The following is a 20,971-nucleotide window of genomic DNA, read 5'->3' as shown; positions in this document are numbered from 1 at the left end:
ATTTTATTTTAAGGGTGCATGGCCACACCTCCTGTGATTAGGACACGCCCCCAAAGAAATAGCTGGGCCCGGCCATGCTCTCTACAGCCCTCGTCTTAACTGGGGTTGCTAAATAATATATCAGTTGAGGACCTATTAAAATATTATGGGGTAAACAGAAGTGTCTTTTTCAAAGCTGCCGTGTATTCACTAGCTGTGTTCTGTATTTAATTTGTTTGCCCCTTTTAATTCCATGCCCATAGAAACAGCAGTTTGGAAAGTGCTTCTTTGTGAATTTTCTTTCATATACACACATTTTAATGGGAAACATATTTACAATATTTAAATGAATAATCTTACTCTGGTTCCCAGTCATGAGCCTTGTTTATGAGTCCAGGTACTGTTCCTTCTATAGCTCATTGTCTTAGTGTATTGTCTCACGTTGAGTTTACTAGCGTTTCTCATGCTAAAATATCTTAAGTTAATAAACAACTGTGTTTCATGAACTTTCTCATAAGAAGGAATTAAGAAAAGCTAAAATTCCCCTGAGTAATACTTCTCATGTCATTGAACAGAAACCCAATTTATACATCCTGTGGCATTTTGATAAAAGACAGACTGCTATCCAGTTCAGGAATGCATAACTTGGCTTAGCATATACAGTACATTTTATGTCTGTGGTTCAAAGTTAGCTCTTCAAACTTATGGGAGAGAGGAAACTGTTATACTGCTTAACAGGGAAAGATGTTCTCTGGCCCTGTGACCCACATTCAGAATCTGTGTGCTTAGCTTGCCAGCATGTGCTGTTCAAAGGGTTTTAAAGTCAGTCTTTGTTCATACTGGATTTCTTTTTGTTTGGTTACAGGACACCATTTACAGGGATCACTGACTTCTCTTCAACAAAGAACAAAATCATTCAGCTTTGCCTGGATCTGACGACCACAGTACAACAGGTCAATAGATCTACTTAATATTTAAAATGAGTTTCTTTGAATCTTTCTCGTTCATAATTTCATGCTTTCTAATTATAAAGACCATTTGTCTTATGGAATTTAGGAAATCACTTTTGTGGCAATACTGAAGCACACAGTACAGTAGCTTTGTTATATGCATGTTTTAATGAACATTAAAAACTGGGCATGGAAACATTGGTTTCGCCGCGGTTAATTAATTGGACCCAAAAGTCGGGTGAATTGTCATTGCAATTGTGTGCAACTGCCGCTAGCAACACTTATTCTCACCCATCGTAGCACGATCTCACCCCAGACACACTGATTTTTGTACAAAGGTCTGTGGGACTGTGAACAAAAATCAGCGATTCTGGAGCTACTGTAAGGGGTGCATTTAGCTGCACATACTTGTACAGATTCTTGGATATTTAATGGGCCCCACTAACTGGAAATTATATTTTGTGTAATCTTTAACAGAACATTCCACATTTTAAAGAACCTAAAACTACACATTTTATACTTCAACATTATTATAAGTATTCTATGTACTTAGAATGTGGAACAGCATATCGAGTAAATGTGTCATTTCAGAAGATAAGTAACTTCATTATATTAGTGTCACTCTCTAAAACAAAATTAATGTGTTGCAAAACCAATGATCGTGTGGTTACTACTCCAATAAATTATTTGTAATTACTTAGCATCTGTGTACACCTTTTTATAATATAAAATTTAAGTTTAATCTCTATTTGTATCTATTTAAACAAAGAGGAAATGTATTCATCATGGAATTACAGTTCTGTTCTAGATGCAAATAAAAACCTTTAATATCTGTGTAGAGAATTGCTCAGGCCTCAGGTGCAATCTCATGACACGGCTTGGAATAATGGTCTGGGTTGTGGAGTGTAAGTGCATCAATCATTCACTTTTACAGTGAAAATCATTAGTGGCTTTATAGAGTTAGGCTGTCTTTCAGACAGGTTAGTTAAAGACTAATGGACAGTCATTGCAGGTAAAGGGTGTATCGTACACAACACTGTTTTCATCGCAGTATAGGTTATGTCTATGACATGTAAATCTAAAATATAGTTAAGCATATGTATCGTAGATGAATAGTAGATAATCTAGAACAATATACGGTACTTGTTTCCTAGCACGGCCACACCGATTGACATCGGGGTGGTCGTGTCGGAAAAATCGGGTCGATCGCATCGCATGCGATTTGGTCGCATGCGATGCGATCGACGCGACCGACCGATTTTGGACCCGATTTTTTGATTGAATGAAATGTAAATCGGGTCCCTGGGACCCGATTTTACATTGGATTCAATGTAAAATATTCCCAACCCCTCCAAATTTAACGGCGTACACCCCACCCCACGATAGACGCCAACCCGAAGCGTGGCGTGCGCAGCGAGCCCGCGAGGGGCGGCGGTGCGCGTCCTCCGACCTTTTCATTCCCCTACTATCCACGTCGGCGTGGAGTTGAGAATAGAATAGTGTGGCGAGCGCAGCGAGCCACCGAGCCCGAAGCGTGGCGAGGGGACGCGTATACCTGTGAAGTTATACGCGTCCCCTCGCGGGGCTCGCTGCGCTCGCCACGCTTCGGGCTCGGTGGCTCGCTGCGCTCGCCACACTATTCTATTCTCAACTCCACGCCGACGTGGATAGTAGGGGAATGAAAAGGTCGGAGGACGCGCACCGCCGCCCCCTGCTTCGGGTTGGCGTCTATCGTGGGGTGACGACGGGGACATCTATAATGTGAAATGGGTCATATTGGCCCATTTCACATTTTTCACATTTTCTCACGATTTCAATGTTAAAAATATTTTAACATTGAAGCCTATGGAAAAATCGGGGGCATCGCGTCGGGACCAATGTTAATGGTCCCGACCGACGCGATGCCCCCGATATTTTACCTTTCCCGACACGATTTCAATGTTAAAATATTTTTTAACATTGAAGCCTATGGAAATATCGGGGGCATAGCGTCGGTCGCGTCGGGACCAATGTTAATGGTCCCGACCGACGCGATGCCCCCGATATTGTGTCCTAGCCGGCAAAATGGACCTGATTTCAAAGGAAATCGGGTCCATCGTATGGATCGTGTACCTTAACTTAAAGGTACACGATCCATAAGATTGTGGCCGTGCTAGGAAACAAGTACCCAATATACTTTACCAACTAAACTGAATTTAAGGAAATACTTAAATGTTAATAAAATGGTACTACACCTTTTTGTACTAAAATAGATAGGCCATTGCTTTCAACCTTTTTCAACTTGCAACATACAGTTTAGTTTGTAAGGAGATATTATTTTTATAGTGCCTGTACTACACATTACATTATTGTACATATTATGCAACATGGCATTTCCATTTTATAGTGCCCCTTAGATTACATATGCCAATTTGTAGTGCTCTCAATATATATTATGCTACATTGCTTCTTAGATCACGTTATGTCACTTTGTATTTCCCCATAAATCGCGTTATGCCACTTTGTAGTGCCCTTGGTGCATATTATGCCGCATTGTAGTAACCCTTAGCTTACTTTCTACCATGTTGTAGTGCCCCAGAATTTACAATGCCACCTTGTAGTGCCAACTATATCACATTATACCCTTATTTCACATGTTACACAGTAGCCCCAGTTTGTTTCCGCACTTACTTGGTGCACTCTTCGTAGATAGGCTCAGACTTCTATGGCGAGCTCCTGCCTCAGTTGCCTCAAACAGTCACACCATTTAGTGGTGTTTTCTTACATGGACTATGACTTTTACGTGCCTGTGTCGGCCAGTGTGAGCCCAGAGCAGAACCAGCGTCTGTTCTGTGCCTCTCAGCCTGTGCATGCCAGTGTGTGCCCGGGGAGAGGTAGTGGGGGAAACTTACTAAGATGGGAATTCTATTTTACATGGGATGTTGCTATTGGCAACCAATCAGATACTATATATTATCTTCTAGAAGGAGTTTAATAATTAAGTAGATTTTGATTGGTTGCCCACTGCAACATCCCATGTAAACTAGAACTCCCATCTTGGTAAATTTCTCCTGGTGTGTGTGAGGCAGAACCATTTTTTTTCTGTGCTATATAGGGTCAGTTAGTCTTTGGGAAGGAGCCAGTGTGGGTCAAGGCCAGAGCTATGTCTTGATATACTTCTGCAGACTTGTTCAAAATCTGGGTTGTGCTGACATGGTGGCTAGAAAAAGTATTCAGCCCTGATTTTTTACATTTTATTTTATTATGCCATGAAATCAAAATAGGTTTTTCTGACTTTTTTATCACAAAATATTTATGAGATAGAGATAGATATATATATATAGATATATATATATTGTATTTTTTACCATATAATTTATTATATATATATAATTGTTTTTATTATTTGCTTGAAACTCCTTTAGCTATACTCTCAGGTGTCCCAAATATTAAAGCAAAGGGTGAGTACTTGTGCTATCAATTAAAACCGCCCATTACAAACATTTTGATTTCATGAAGTAAGAAAATAAAATGTAAAATGCCAGAATGGGCAAATACCTTTTCTATCTACTGTATATATTGGCACAAACAAAATAGCTAAGCTGTTCTACTTTGTTTTATTGAAGCTAGGCCACATTCCAGTGTCTAGCTGTGCAATCATTCCTATGGAACTGAACAAACAATGGGCTTTGATATTGCTTTAGAATTTAATTCTACAGTATATAGAGAACCAACATATCAGTTTCTCGCAAAGTCATATAGTTCTTTTGTTTGGTTGTTTGATACTACTTTCAAAACCATCTACATGGCACAGCCGGGCAGTTTGCTGTATGAGTCACACAAGCTCCAAAAGATTTGATTGAATCAGTACAAGGTGACCAAACGATGGTTCAGTCAATTTATAATTTGCCCAATGCTACAAAAAGAAGCTAATATCTTGATGAATGATAGCTTTTATTGTGTGAATGTATTATGTGTGGTACATTTTCAATGTCTTGTATACTGTACATTGTGAGCTGCACATGGTTGTCAGAACTGTTTGTCACATATAAGCATTAGATATAGATGCTTATAGATGCATTCATTGTACATCTAGCCTTGTTTTGCCTAAACAGCATTTCTAGTAGCGCCATGCCACGGCTCAGCTTCAAAGTGCAGGGAGGTATTTTTTTTTGTGTGTGTGACTTTTCCATTAAATATCCCCTTATTTGCAAAACCAAATAGGATGTACAAGTAGCTTCTGCTGATTAAAATATGTGGCATTTCTATATTCAGTATACGAAATGCTACATTACACTGTATGTTCTGTGGGGGACCAACAGACAAAATACTTGAAACGGCAAAATACAGGACATTCCGGTAGTTTAAACCAGAGTTGAGCAGTTCAGCATTGACTTCATTATATTCCTGTTATCTTATTGAATATCTGGTTCTGACATATTTTAGATAGCCATTAAGATGATGTATTCAGATACTTGCAAATAAGTTGTCGAAAAGAAGTAAGTTAAACCTGAACTGGTCACCTCTCGTTTATATTTCATTATTTAAGTTCACAAATAGCAAGACTTTTAAGCATGTAGAACTGTGTAATATGCAGTGGTTAGGATGTATAAAAGAAAAATATGTAAAGAATGTTACATTAATATATTTCTCAATAAGTGCTTATGCCACAAATCCAATTTGTACTAAATGCTGACCACACACTAACCTATGTGTATGCATCACAACCTCGTTAGCGATGGAACCCTGCGGTGGAGCTGGCATCGGCAAGTGCATATACACTGTATAATGCTGGCAGTGACAACAGGGGGGATCACTAGTGACCTCCCCACTGAGCTGCATGTAGAGATGATGGGGAATGCCACTAGTGGCCCTGGGGAGCACGCATTGTTAGCGATGTAGTTGGGTACACACTAGACGATTGCAAGAATTTGTTGCAAGGAATGGTTATTAGACAATATTTGAAACAAATTTATTGATAATGTGTACCCAGCTTTAGTCTCCCTATCACTAACAACCTACTTCTATACTACTTTAAAGTAAAAGCAGGAGAAAGGATCCTGTTCATTAGAGCTTACAATTTATGGCCATGATGTTATGGGTCTAACACAGAGGGCGTACTTCGCCAGTTGGCACTGCATATCTGCAGTATGTATGCATAGATGATCATATACGTCCATTTAGATTTGGTTGATTTTGTCACTTACACCTGCACCTGGATGAGCACAATAGATTTGGGGCATGGCCCTTCTAATACAGGCCACTTGCAGACTGGGGAAGAACACACGTGCAACTGAAATAGCCATCATGCAAATGTGTGAGTCGGCAGGTGCACAGAGTGGAAGATGATGATGACCACACCACCAGCAGTATTGGACCACATGCGAATGGCAGTTTACAGATGCTCTGCTGACATTGATTGCTTTCTTATGGCTATGTTATTTGGCATATATGAGATGGTTAGTTGTGAGAATACGTAACTGTCCATAGCCATGGTGCTGCTTATGCAAGCTGTACTGTGTGGGAGGTGTGGCCATAGATACTGTATTGGCTATGGAGATGTGACTGTGGTCTATAGAATGTGATTGTTTTTGAATGAACACAGGCTATTCCTGACCTGGAGATCTAGAGGGAGTGAATTGTAGCAAATTTTGTCACGTGATTAATGCAAATGAAGAAATATTCTGGTGTAAAGACATGTGTTTAAAAAAGTTACAGACTATGCAGATTGGGTGAGCACAGTGGGTGGCATTAGGTGGCATTATAACACCAAAGAAGCCTTGCAACATCAGGCTCACCTTTTGGCAGCACATAGAGCAAGATATTGTATGTGTCCCAGAGAAGCTGCCAGCTTCAGAGTTTGTTTGCATTTTTATTTGCTGTGACTTGTCTCTGATGATTCACTGCTGTTACCATTAGACTATTCGTAACCCAAATATTCAAATACCGGCAGGGCCGCATAGAATTCTGCTTTCCATCTCATCTTGAAAACTGACACAAATGTTCTTTTGGCTGCTCTTTGTTTTCCTGTTTGGTTTCTTCAGTCAAGGTCTTTTACAAGTAGTGTGCACAAATAATACTTCCGCACTATTATCTGCTAAACATAAACTTCACACTGACTTGTACAGTCCACCACTGGGAAGCCACAAAATGTACCAACAAGAATACTTTTGTTTGTTTCAAATCATGTAATATAGACATAAAATAGGATGTTTTCTTTTCTTCTAGAAAAGGACATCACAATTTGTGTTCAATAACCAGTGGGAGCTTTTGTTTCAAGCTTCACGGTATTACATAGTGGTTCCGTTTGATAGATTGTCCGGTTGATAAATACAGTGTCTATAGACAGTCAATAGGTCGATACCAAAAAGTCAACATTTTTGGGACTTTTTCATACTTTACCATCTTTGTGGGAAAGTGTAGTGTGCTAGGCGAAACGAGGCACAAGGCCCCGAGCATGGCAAACGTTCCACTAATTGGGGTCCATGTCGACATTACACCAACAAAATGTGTTTTGTCAACCTTTTGACCATGTCTTTTGGTGATGACCTATTGACTGTCCAGGCAATGTCTATCTAATAATACACACCCTTTATTTAGCTCATTTGAGTTGTATTGGGATGAGGCAGAGTTGGTCACACAATAAGTAGTATCCAATAACTAGCAATCGGTGATCATGGGTAATTGGCCCCCTGTGGGTTATCCTATTACCCCCCTTAAGGCGGCACGTGCTGTATATAGATTCAGAGACTCAGTTGCATCACATTGTGAGTTCACTAGGTAGATGCTAGAAAATATGGCGTCCAATCTGGTGTATCAGAACAACCTATTGATCGGGCAGTACAGATGCCTGCTATGTGCTCTCCATCATTGCCAGCGATGTCCTCCGGTTGTCCCTGCTGCAGGCTCGAAAGATGATATCTCTAGCGATGCCATGGTGCCCCCTGCATCGACGAGTGTGTGTATGCACTTGCTGATTCAGGATACCATTGCCCGTTAGATCGGCTGGTTACACAAGTCATCTAGTGTGTACCCAGCTACAGACACATTTTCGTATAGAGACACAAAAAGACACCAGTCACTAGCAGAGTCGCACAGGACCTGTAGTACCGACAAGGGCAGCAGTAGGACACATCTGTAGCTCAGCATTGGAAGTATACGTGCCTAGCATACACCAAGTCATCACCATCAGAGTGTATTTGCACCTGCACGGTGATCCAGAGAGGCACAGATTTGTGTTTCTTCATGTCTGCATTTTCACTGCCCCTTCACTCTCCCATTCACTTTCTCTAGTTTTATGGAGGTGCAAGTGCCAAATATGTTAAGTCTGCTTTGGTGCATTCTCTTAGAGGGCATCTACTATATAGATTTGCACAAATGTAAATTCAACCCAGAATTAGCCCCATTATGCTTTGTTAAATAAATTGATATTTTAAGAAGTATGATGTATAGGTTGTTGTATATGGCATCTAGTATGCCAGGTTTTTTTTTTTTATGTTTACACATATGTATATTTTTGAAAATAGTATAGGTAAATTATATCGTCCTACAGTTTAGCAATATCAGGATTTGTGTCCCTGTATTTATTATAATACATTTGTGTTCTGCTTTACAGGAATCCATAGTTGCAGAAATGGAAGATTCAGTTATAAATGTTGTAAGTATATATACAATTTCTAATTAATAGATTTAAATAAATTCTATATATGTATTTGCATATCGCAACTCAACTATAGTGGTCTTGTGTCAAATTTATATATAAATGGATAAATAAAGGTAATGTACAAGATAAGCGATAAAGCAATAAAAAGGCAAGGGCCAGCATATGCAGTTAGTACTGCATGAACGTACATTTTAATGTCTGGTGTGGGGAAAGAAGGATACAGCATCTTCTTCTTCTTCAAAGGGGACTCCTAGTTGATCACTATACCTCCTGCACACCATTCCCCAACTTACACTATAACCCTTCTTTCATAATCCATGAATGAGAGCCACACATGTATGGAATTCTTTGTCTTCCATATTCTTAATGTCCCTCATTTATCAAACAGTTTCCAATGTTTGTGAAACTATGTATAGCTCTGTCTTACTAGTAAAATGATCAACAGCATAGCAGGCATGTATATATATTTTCTATAGTATTCTATTCTATTGGTTTATTTGTCTCCTCTATACAGCATACCAGTAATATGATATTGTTGTCAGTCATTTAAGAACTTGAATGAAATGATTTTGGGAATTTTGTAATATTTAGCTCGTTTGCATATAATAAACAGCGGAAAAATTCACACTCTTGATATTTGACAGTCTGTCTGCAAACGGAACTATTGTTTACAAAATAAATCCATAAACATGCCCAAATCTGCTTTGCCCCATTGAACACTGACATACAGTGAGATATATTTGTCCTGCTACATTTTAATACTTCATTGTGTGGAAGTGATTCCTAGGTGCTAGATCTGTTTTTGACTATTTATTGTCTGCCGTATTGAAGAGCAGCTTCATTTGCTTGTTGAAATATGTATTGATGTCTTCACATCTTTGTCAGTATTTTATACATTCCACTTCTCCCTTGAACCAAGACAGATTTGTGATGGAAATGGAACATAATAGAGAAGCCCTATTATTAAAATTGTTTGTGGCTGAGAAATGTGAATCCGATTTACCAAGAAAAAAGTTTTCCCTTTGAACCTTCTATACAATGTTTTAATTGTGGTATCTGCACCCTGCAGCAATACAAGCTATACTCATTTCTTAATAGCAAGCCACTTCTGGTAACGTGTGTGTTTGCAGCTGATACCGCTTTCACATTGCTATGCCAGGTCAGACCCGGGATCTGGATTCTGGTTCCGACCCGGCTCTGACCACTACTTGTCCAGCATTTTCACATTAAACTCTGGCCGACCCAGGTTTAACCTTTCTTATAGCCCGGATCAAATTGCCAGGATGGTCGGCCCGGATTATTTAGTGTGGGACTTTAAAACCGCACCTTGACCCGGGTCGACCCAGCAACAACCAGACTGCGAGACGCAATGTGAAATAAACATACAGCACAAATGAAAAAAAAATTATACAAACTATTTTCAAGTACTCTTAATTTATTTAATTTTTATTTATTATCTGCATTAACTAATTTTCCTTTTTTTGTTTTATTTAGTCTAAAGTTCTAAATGGAATATGTGACAAAACATACAAGTTTACCACTGATCCATTGACCAGTCAATGTGCCTGCCTGGATGAAGTGCACCTGACTAATATTAGACCTGGGGAAGGCTTGGTAAGTAGCCCATAGCAGCGCTTTTCTAATTACTGTACAATCCTACTGGCTAGAAACACCCACCCAGTTACCCATTTACAATGCACTCTGATTGCTTCCCGTGTTGAAATGACCAGAATATTTCAACTGGGTGCATTTACACTGAATGCAAACCCAGATTTTTGCACACTCCTGTGTAAAAAAACAAACAAACAAAAAAAACCTCTGTTTCATTTCTGTGTAAAACTTGTATTAGCTGCAAAGCAGTGGGCCACAAAAGCTATAGAACAGGCTGCTGTGTGCTGAAGCTTGCAGCACATACATTTGTCTATCCTCAGTTGCAACCAGTGGTGTAACTACTGTAAGGCAGCCCCAGCAGCCGCTTGGGGGAGCAAGCAGCAGCGGGGACTTGGTGGGTGCCGGCATTCGCTCAACGCACTGACATGCTGCTGCCTGCCGCTGCCCCACTGACTGAGCACTGGAGGTGAGCACTGGAGGTGAGTCAGCCGCTGCGGCCATGGCAGAGATTACAAATCCCCCCACTGATTCAATTGACTGTACACAGAGCTGGCTATTGGCTACTGTGTACAGGATGGGCGTGCTAGGGCAGCCTGGGATGCGTCAGAGCCAAGGGAAGCAGCAGTGTCTGCTGGTCTCTCTTCTCCTGCTTCAGCTTCTCTGTTATGTGTGTGACGTCATCACGTCACACACTGGGGAAACATGATGGAGAGGAGCCTGGAGGGGGGGGGGGGGGGGGGGCGCCACAAACTTTTTGGCAGGGGGGAGCAAAACTTATAGTTACGCCACTGGTTGCAACACCAACTATGGTGCCTCTAGAAGCAACTATTATCCAAAGGCTCGGGACCAGAAGAATTTTGGATAACTGATTATTTCGTTATTATTATTTGAATGAGGTATCTTAAAGTATCTTGCATTTATGTTGTATAAGCAAATCAAACACATGAAATACACACAAATATATTTTATTTGTGCATGAAATAAGGTTTTAAAACATGGAACAAAGTTTCTATACAATCTCAGACACTGATTTTAATTTATTTATTTATTATTTATTAACAGTTTCTTTATATATCGCATACATATTACGCAGCGCTTTACAGAGAGTATTTGAACATTCCCTGCCCCAGTGGAGCTTACAATCTATATTCCCTACCACATGTACATGCACACACAGACATTCTAGGGTTAATTTTGTTGGAAGCCAATTAACCTATCTGTACATTTTTGGATTGTGGGAGGAAACCGGAGTAACCGGAGGAAACCCACGCAAGCACGGGGAGAATGTTCAAACTCCGCACAGTTAGGGCCATGGTGGGGATCGAACCCATGACCTCAGTGCTGTGAGGCAGTAATGCTAACCATTACACCATCCGAATGTCAAGCAATCATGTCCTTGCAAATATTTAGTGCCAGTTACATGTTCTTTACCCATTCGTGACAGTTACAGATGTAGCCAGTAGGCTTTTAGCAAAAAATAATCAAATAAATGTAAATTTTGGAGACTATGGGGTACTTGTGTCGTTTCATGGCAGCAGCCTACGTTACGTTTGAAGCTACGTTTGAAGCTACGTTATCAGCGTAGTTCAACGGCTGCCTTACTTGTGTAGTTTCACGGCGGCAGCCTTAGCTACGTTGTCAGAGTAGCCCAATGGCTGCCTAGCAGGGAGCCGAACGTCTCACCGACAGTCGGGATTCCGACAGTCATTACTCCAATGTCGGAATCCCGACTGCTCCCTCGTGGGGGTCCACGACCCCCTCAGAGGGAGAATAAAATAGGTGGCGAGCGCAGCGAGCCCGCAAGTTGCTTCATTGCGCTCCACCCGCTGTGCAGTCGGGATTCCGACATCATGCTAATGACTGTCGGAATCCCGACTGTCGGTGTGTTATACCACACCCGCCTAGCGGAGGCAGCGTAGAGACTCCGCGGCAGCCCTGCGTAGTCAGCTTAGTGTCCCCATCAGACAGCTAGTCACTGTACTGTCCTCGAGATCTGCAGCTCTGTCCCTGGCAAGCCTAGTGAGCGCCTCTCACACAGAGCCGGCGCCCACATGATCCCCTCTCCGCCGGCAGAGAGGCGCTCCGTTTGTCTGAGACGCAGACAATAATTATTGTGGCAGGGTATGGCAACCCTGCCAACAGGGTTAGAGGTTTGGTAGCGCGTGCGTCTCATGCACAATAAAGGAGGCATTTGCCAGTGCTTCATGTTACATACTGGCTAATGCCTCCATTTCAAACCCCCACTCGCTACACTTCGGGCTCGTTGGCTCGCTGCGCTCGCCACACTTTATAAAATCGACTCCACACCGACGTGGATAGTGGGGGTATGAACAAGTCGGGAGGACGCGTAACCCTGCTTTTTGTACTGAGTGATGTGATGCAGCACAAACGCTCAGCACATAGCAGGACACCTGCTCAGCACACATGATCGCAGTGCGGTGTGCTGAGCGTTCCTGCTGAGCGGGGCTTTACTTATTTTTATAATAGGCAAAGCCCCGCGATCTGTGTAAAGCTAGTGCAAGCACTGGCTTTCCCAGCCAGCGATACCGACATGCGGGGCCGCGCATCAGCATTGCTGCAGGGCATACACACGGATCGATCCGTGCTCCTTTTCGAAGTGATCTAATCAGATCGCTTAGAAAAGGGGCTGAAATCGCCCCCATGTGTATGCCCCTTTACCCACATACTATCAAGTACAGTAAAATCGTTTTACAGTTTTTTGAAGTATTGTGTAATAGTTATTTCTAGAATAATTGATCACAGTAATTAATACTCAGAACTTTCTTGAGGTATTTCTTGGGTTTTACACAGAAAGTGTTGCTCCCACCACCTTGCCAACCTTTACGCACTATATAATATGGCATCGTTTTTGTTGTTAACTCTTTATATTTATGTGAATATTTGCACTGCATTGCCTCAGATTTTACTTATAAAAGGTATAATTTATGTTTGTTAGAATATTTTTTATTATTAGTGTAGTATATACTGTTCTACATACACAATGTACATGTTAAGTAAAATGGTAACAATAGAAACACAAGAATACTTACATTCCTCTAAAATTAAGCCCAGATGCTGAACTTTTGTTGCCCCAAATCCTTTACACAACTGTTTCCATTACGCAGCATAGCCACCACTGACTGCTCTCGGTAGAATGCAATTTACAGATTTCATTGTTTTCTAAGTTCCATTTAACCATAAATATGCTGTTTTTCCTCTCCTTAGGGAATGTATATCAAATCCACCTATGATGGGTTGCATGTCATTACAGGAACTACAGAACATGTAAGTAAAGTGTGCCTCACACGATATATCTCGTAATTGCTAACGTATACTGTAACTACTATTTCTGACTGTTTTGTGATTTATTACAAATGCCTTCCGGGTATTCAATCATAGTTACAGTTAGCTGGACTGTGTGATATATGTTTTCCCCAAAAAATATTTATCATAATATATAAGCTAAAAGCATATGTGAGGTCTTGACTATTATACTTAGTATTTTTTTTTAAATAAAAATATAACAATGTGTTTCTGGGATGTGATATTTGTTACATTGTATTTAAGATTTAGGGGACTATGGGGTCTATGTACTAAGCCGTGGAAAGAGCTCTCAATTGTCATTTTTCAAACCCATTCTGTAACATGGCAGTTAGGAGCTGATTGGCTGGAAGTCTATTTGCGTCCACTTTTTTTTGCCTCTGTGACTTAGTACATACAGTGCATCCGGAAAGTATTCACAGCGCTTCACTTTTTTCACATTTTGTTATGATACATCCTTATACCAAAATAAAAGATATCCCCCCCCCCCCCCCCTAAAATTTTACACACAATACCCCATAAAGACCGGAAAAATTTGGGAGATTTTATTTAAAAGTACTGAGAAATCACGTGTAAATAAGTGTTCACAGCCTTTGCCAAGAAGCTTAAAATTTAGCTCAGGTGCATCCTATTTCAGGCCGGCTGTCTAAACTGAGAGATTGGGTGAGAAGGGCCCTAGGCCTGATGGTCACTCTGTCAGAGTTACAGCATTTCTCTGTGGACAGAGGGACAATCATCTCTGCAGAAATCCACCAATTAGGCCTGTATGGTAGAGTGGCCAGTCGGAAGCCACTCCTAAGTAATAAGAACATTGCAGCCTGCCTGGAGATTGCTAAAATGCACCTGAAGGACTCTCCGACCATGACTGATGAGACTAAGATTGAACTTGGTGTGAATGGCAGGCATTATGTTCGGAGGAAACTAGGCACTGCTCATCACCAGGCCAATGACATCCCTACAGTGGCAGCATCATGCTGTGGGGATGTTTCTTAGTGGCAGGAACTGGGAGACTAGTCAGGATAGAGGGAAAGATAAATGCAGCAATGTACACAGACCCCGGGATGAAAACCTGCTCCAGAGCTCTCTTGACCTCAGACTGGGGCGATGGGGACAACAACCCAGCAAACATATCAAAGGAGTGGCTTCAGGACAACTATGTGAATGCCTTTTGAGTGGCCTTGACAGAGCCCAGACTTTCATCCGATTGAACATCTCTGGAGAAATCAGTAAATGGCTGTGCACAGATGCTTCTCATTCAACCTGATGGATCTTGAGAGGTGCTGCAAAGAGGAATGGGTGAAACTGCCCAAAGATAGGTGTGCCAAGCTTGTGACATCATATTCAAAAAGTCAATATGTCAATACGGGGTATTGTGTTTATGATTTTGAGGGGGAAATTTTGGAATAAGGCTGAACATAACGTGATGAGGAAAAAGTGAAGTGCTGTCAATATTTTCCTGATGCAATGTATGTGGGGAATTCAGTTAGCACAGATTATTTATTGGGTGTGAAATAAGGTAAGGTGGTGGCCTAGGGCTTTAATGCCTGGTGCTTTTTCTGATCCTGTAAAGTACACTGTTTATGAGAGTTAACACATAGGCCCGGGAACTTATGCTGGATTCTTAAATGGAATCGGCACCTAAGAACAGATATTTATATGGGATTTATGTTCGAGTCACCTTAAAAAAAAAAAAAAAGAGGATTAATGGGAGATTTCATTTGTAGGGATGGCCATCGTTGGCAAAAGTACAACTGGCTATCGATAGTGTAAAACTATGCATGGATGAACATCGATAGTTTTACATATCGATGGTCAATCATTATGTTTGACTGATTGTCCTGTGGGCCAATCAAAACACGTGGATGGGTCTTCGCGGGTGTCGTCGGGTGGAGCTATGTTCCATGCCCTGGTACTTTAAAAAAAAAAAAAAAAAAAGCAAAACATCGATTTTGCCATGCCATCGCTGGAGGCAAACAATTTGGTTGTCCCCCATCGATGGCAAAAGTATTCAACATTGACCATAAACCATTGATGATTTTGAATCATCGATGGTCGATGGCCATCCCTACTCATTTGTCACAGATCCAGTTACATTCTTGGTATTATCTCCAAACTTTTACCTGGAAATATCTTTGAATATATCAGCCTATAATTTAATCTGTTCCATCGGGCTCATTACTGGATCCACAGGTCACCATCGAAGTCTGAAAACTATTTTTCTGCTCAAATAAAATTGCATTATACATTTTCATTTGCTTATAGTAGAATTGTGGAAGATGACTAGTTTTGAAGTAATTCTGAATAGGATGTTTTTTTTTATTATTGTATATACTGTAACACAGTATATTATTAATGCATCAAACTAAACAGCAGACAATATACTAAATTGGCAATACCCACAACAGCCAGGTATATCGTAGCAGCTAGTTCCCAGGCAGTAAGTACAGTTTGGACCAAGTTATCAACAGAAAATACCATGTGACCCGTGACGGCTAGGTTGGTGGAACACCTATTTATCCACGCCACTACCACACCTTTAGTAACAGGTGGCGAGTGAAGCATAGCGAGCCTGCGAGGGTACACTTTTTGTGTTTCCTGTGAGCTACTTTCATGCTCCCCCTGCCTTAACGGGTCATTTGGTATGTCCCGTCTGCCGGAACATTCCCAAAATAGGATGTATATCCAACCCAGAGGTATATCTCACTACATAAACTTATTTGTGTATATTTAAACATATAAAAACAAAACTACTACAAAGAAACTAAATTGCTAAAAAGTTATGTTACAGTAACACAGAAATAGGGAAGAATCATACAAAACAGCTGCAATACAGAATTTGTAAGACACTAGGATACAAAAACAGCCAGTGGTGGAATGTATGGAGGCCTCATTTAGGTACAGTTATAGTATTATCAGCTCAGCCAGCTCAAGCTTGTGAATCATTATTTCCTACGGAACATTCCTTTAACCCACAAGTTTTCCATTTATCCCTGCCATTGCCCTAGTCCGCAGCTTACCAAGAGGACAAGCAGCAATGAAAAGCGCAGCTGAATAAAAACACAGTTTATTCTCCCCTGCACTTGCAGATACAAAGCCTATTGAAGGTGTTTTAGGTAAAGCCCATTTTTAATGAGGCAGTTGGATAAAAGGTGAAATTCATGCATGGCCAGCAGAACACATGTTTTTTGATCCGATTACTAGATTACAGCTTCCTGTTTTTTACCCTGTGGCTGTTTACAGAGACTGGTACCACTTTTGCTCTGGCTGGTTGCTATGGAATTTGTTGTTACGGTGTCAGGAACGGAGACTGATACCCAGTGAAATGTGCTAAACCAGAATTTACATAAATGAGTGTAGACCTTTTGTACAAGTAGTGATATCCCGCTACAAACGTATAATTTTTTTTTAAACAAAACTGTTAATTCAAATGAAAAATTATTAATGTGACAATATTTAATGAATGGTAAAAAAAGGCGTAGTCATTTTGTTACAAAATCTTTTATTGTTCTAAAAATAGCTTGGACCAAACATGGTTTTGTCTTTACTTTAATACAAAAAGAAATAAAGAAATACAGAAACGACAGACTAGATGCAAGGATATAAAATATTGTTATTCTACTGGCCTCTAGGAGGTGACATCATTCAGGGTTGCTCCCTTGACACAGTTGCACAAATACAGTATGTACTTTAAAGCTGTATATATTACCTGTAACAGAACAAACACTGAAGACAGGTCCAGGCAATGTCTTTGATTTGTTTTTCTCTTTCCCGCATTCCCCAGTCGCCTGCTGATTCCTCCCGGAAGATTCATGCTGGTGACGAAGTCATACAGGTTAATCATCAGACTGTGGTAAGAATCAAGTTATTGTTTTCTTATTGTTTTCATATTTGTAAGAACTTTATTTAACCAAATGTACAATAAGCATAGTTCTGAAGGTTTTCAGAATGTTTTATTTTTCCAAGTAGACTTTAATTTGAAGTACTCAGGAGTCTATGTGCTAAGGCTTGTAGAGAGATAAAGTACCTCCTAACTGCCATGTTACAGGCTGTGTTTAAAAAATGACAGCTGGTTGGCTGCTACTTTTATCTCCGCCCAATTTATCTCGCTCCAAGGCTTATTGCGTAGGGCCTGATCCAGAGTTGATCTGCAAATTTTTAGATGGCTGCGTGTAGTTAGCCGCCACCCAGACAGAATGAAAACCTGCCATGTGCACATCTGCAAGGGAATTGTGAAAATATTGCGATACGTGTCCTGTAGCACGTCCATACGCAACTCACTCACCATCAAATGATTTTCCCTAAAGACAGCATTGAATAGGGAGCCGCCGCTATTTCCCACGTCGGAAATAGCGGCGGCACATTGCATAACCTCCAGTGACTTCCTGTCCATCAAATTGTGAAAGGATTGTAATTAGATATTTTCAGAATTTTTGTCCCTATTGGTCCTCACACATGGATACAACGATCCTTATGCATGCACAGTTGTTTGATAATCGATAGGATTGTGAATTTGCACAGAAGCAAACAACTATAAAATCCTTATAGACCCCTTAATTACAACAAAAGACACATAGTGTCACATAGTGTGTGCCGATCCAATAAACATTCTAATACTACACAGCTATTATTGGAGCAATGCACACCAACCATTGGACTGTCTGTTCCTTGCACCGCCGCCGTTTGCATCCCCTATAGGTTTCTATGGGAGATGCAATGCTGCCTGATGTATCAACATTGGCATCATGGTCGACTGGGGGTTAGTGCTAACAATGCATGCGCAGAACTCTATCACCCAGCGAAGCAGAAATGCCCCTTTCACACTGCACATATATGACAGGCCGTATCCCGGGTTAAATGCCTGGCTGACCCGGGTTGGTGTGCGGTGTGAAAGGGCCATGTTGAATATCCTGGGTTCAGCAACTCGGCAATTCATCCTGGGGTAAAAGAAGTATCTTCAGAAGGGTCTGACCCAGGTTGCTGGTCAGTGTGAACGGATAACCCGGGTCCCCGTTCACTTCTATGGAAGAGGAAGCAGCGTCACGTGAGTGCTGCCTCCTCCCCCGCCCCTGACTGACACGCCGCCGCTCTGCCTTGCCCCCAGATGATGTCAGCAACAATAATACCGGGTCGCTGCAGGGACAGACCCGTGTCCAAAATCGCGAGTGCGACCCAGCATTTACTATATGAAAAGGAGAGAGAAACGCCTCCCACTGGAGCATCCTGTCTGGCTGTTATAAGCAAGGAGTGTTTCCTTTGGGAAGTCACTGTCACTGCTATGTAGCGCCCATGGGTGGCAGATAAACTGGCAGAGCTGTAGCCCCTAGGTGAATTTTGCCACTAGCTCTTCCACGCTATGTTAGTCTTAGTATAATACCCCTTTTCCACTAGATAGCCGTGTCGCACCCGGGATTTTTGTACCCAAGTGCGACCCAGCTTGCAAACATTTTCCCACTGGCGTCACGACCCGACATAAAGAGGTGTCATTGAGAGGCGGGGCTGAGGCAGCAGTGGGAAAAGAGAGCATCTCCCAGTGGTGGCCTCTGTATTGCAGTGAACGGGTTACCCGTTTCCATTGCCACAGGTAACTACCCTGGTTGAAGTCGATTTTGCATTTCCACTAGCAAAAAACCTGGATTGATGTGTGTCCCCGCGCATCCACCCGAGTTATTTTTCTAGTGGAAAAGGGGTATCAGTCTAAAGCCCTGTACACACGCTTAGATTTTTGCCTGTTTTCGATTCGATTTTGCTTATAGAAGCAAAATCAAATCGAATCCTAATCGAAATCGAATGGTTTTTGTGTCACTTTTGATCTGCTTTCGATTCGATGCGCGCTCCCGTTTTCACCAAATCGAACACAAAAATCTTCTATGCAGCCAAGGAAATCTCAATTCGATCCAGTAAATAGAATGAGTACATTGTGCCTACATTGTGAAATCCAAATCGAATCGAATGCAAAAGTACAGATCTAATGCCAAATCTAATGGGAAGATCCAATGCCAGATCTAATAGAAAATCGAATCTAACATCAAATCTAAAGCAAATCTAAGCATGTATACAGGGCTTTAGAGATTTAAGAGAATTAAACTTGGAAATCACCAGAAAAGGCACGATTAGTTTCTTTTGATGAACAGGAGCATAGAAGCATAATAAGCACATCTGTTTTTAACATTTCTGGCAATGAAGACAGGATCATTTTCAGCTTTGCAGACCCATAAAGTAAAATATACATTTTATATATTTTTTATTTATTAACATACCTTTTATTGATGTCCGTAGACTATTCGATAGCCACAAATGTGTTATTCCTGAATATAATTGCATTCCTGAATCTGATTTATGATATATTGGTGAAACTATATACTGTATGAACTTGGATTCAGCGAACTTGTAGTGGTTAAGTTATTGCAAATCTACAACTCTCATCATGCTCAAAAAGCTATGATCAGCTAGAAGTTGCTTGCGTTCTGTGTGCTGTGAAAGTCGCTCAGTGTGTATGCACTGAGCGGCTTTCCCCGCAGCGATGAACGTGATTATCGCTGTCCATACACTCTGGGTATAGTCGCCCAGTGTGTATGGACCTTTACACAACACTACATACTCAAAGGTACTCACAGCTGCTGCAGATTACTGGCTCCCGATGTTGAATTCAGAAATCACCACTTTAGAAAGTGAGTAACTTCATAAATTAAGCTAATTGGAGACTTCCAATTGCGTAATTAGTCCTCAGGGAAAGTTCCGCTGAAGTCAAAGATCAAGTCCTGGTGAATTTTCCTTAAATTAACCATTTTATGAAATATCAGATTTTCTCTGGAAGTGCGAGAAACAAAGACTTCATGATTTCTATTTTCTGTCATCGAATGAATAGCCAAGCCCTGCGGCTTCAGGAAAAACCCAGTGCTGCATTTTTTTCAAATTCCCTCCCAATATGTGCAAAACTAAATTACTTACCATATCTTTAGCTGGGTACAACCGATACAATCATCAGCATTTTGTCCCGATATCAAGTAAACAGCCAACTATTGTACAGGTGTGTATGCTGTACATGCAATGGTCTTAAGTGCTGCACAGCTAATCTCCCAATCCCCAAACAGGAACCGCTTCCCTCACTGTTGCCTCACAAGGAATCGCTGCTGGATACATATACATCAGTTGATCAGGTGTGTTTAAAGCTGGGTACACACCTATTTGATGCCAGGCTGATCAGGTTAAACACTCCCAATCAGCCAAGCAGTGTGTCCCCAGCCTGACCTGCTGCCAGCCGCTTCGAGCAGCATACACACTATACTAAAATAGTTCAGGGTGTATAGGCTTCTATGGGATCAGGAGGTAACTCTGAAACAATTACTAAACCGTACATAAGGGGCCTTATTCTGGTTCACTCACAAAACACGTTTGATTTGCTAATGGACAAAAACATGTGCTCTGCAGGTGGGGCAGATCTAACATATGCATAGAAATGGTTAGATAT

The 20,971-nt window shown here is 41.1% G+C and overlaps 1 protein-coding gene across 1 annotated transcript in view; it reads left to right on the top strand.

Moving 5' to 3' along the window:
• CNKSR3 (CNKSR family member 3) overlaps positions 1 to 20,971 on the top strand; it is a 94,989-nt gene that overhangs the window by 62,145 nt on the left and 11,873 nt on the right. Inside the window, exons 4-8 of the mRNA XM_083176301.1 lie at positions 845 to 932; positions 8,524 to 8,565; positions 10,066 to 10,185; positions 13,408 to 13,467; positions 17,285 to 17,353. Of these exons, the coding sequence (XP_083032427.1) occupies positions 845 to 932; positions 8,524 to 8,565; positions 10,066 to 10,185; positions 13,408 to 13,467; positions 17,285 to 17,353 (379 nt within the window). The remainder of the gene's footprint in view (positions 1 to 844; positions 933 to 8,523; positions 8,566 to 10,065; positions 10,186 to 13,407; positions 13,468 to 17,284; positions 17,354 to 20,971) is intronic.

The sequence above is a fragment of the Crinia signifera genome, chromosome 3 (assembly GCF_055691185.1).
Source record: "Crinia signifera chromosome 3, ASM5569118v1, whole genome shotgun sequence".
Taxonomy (NCBI): domain Eukaryota; kingdom Metazoa; phylum Chordata; class Amphibia; order Anura; family Myobatrachidae; genus Crinia; species Crinia signifera.
The sequence above is the reverse complement of the archived record's forward strand: the minus strand, read 5'-3'. Positions and strand labels throughout refer to the sequence as shown.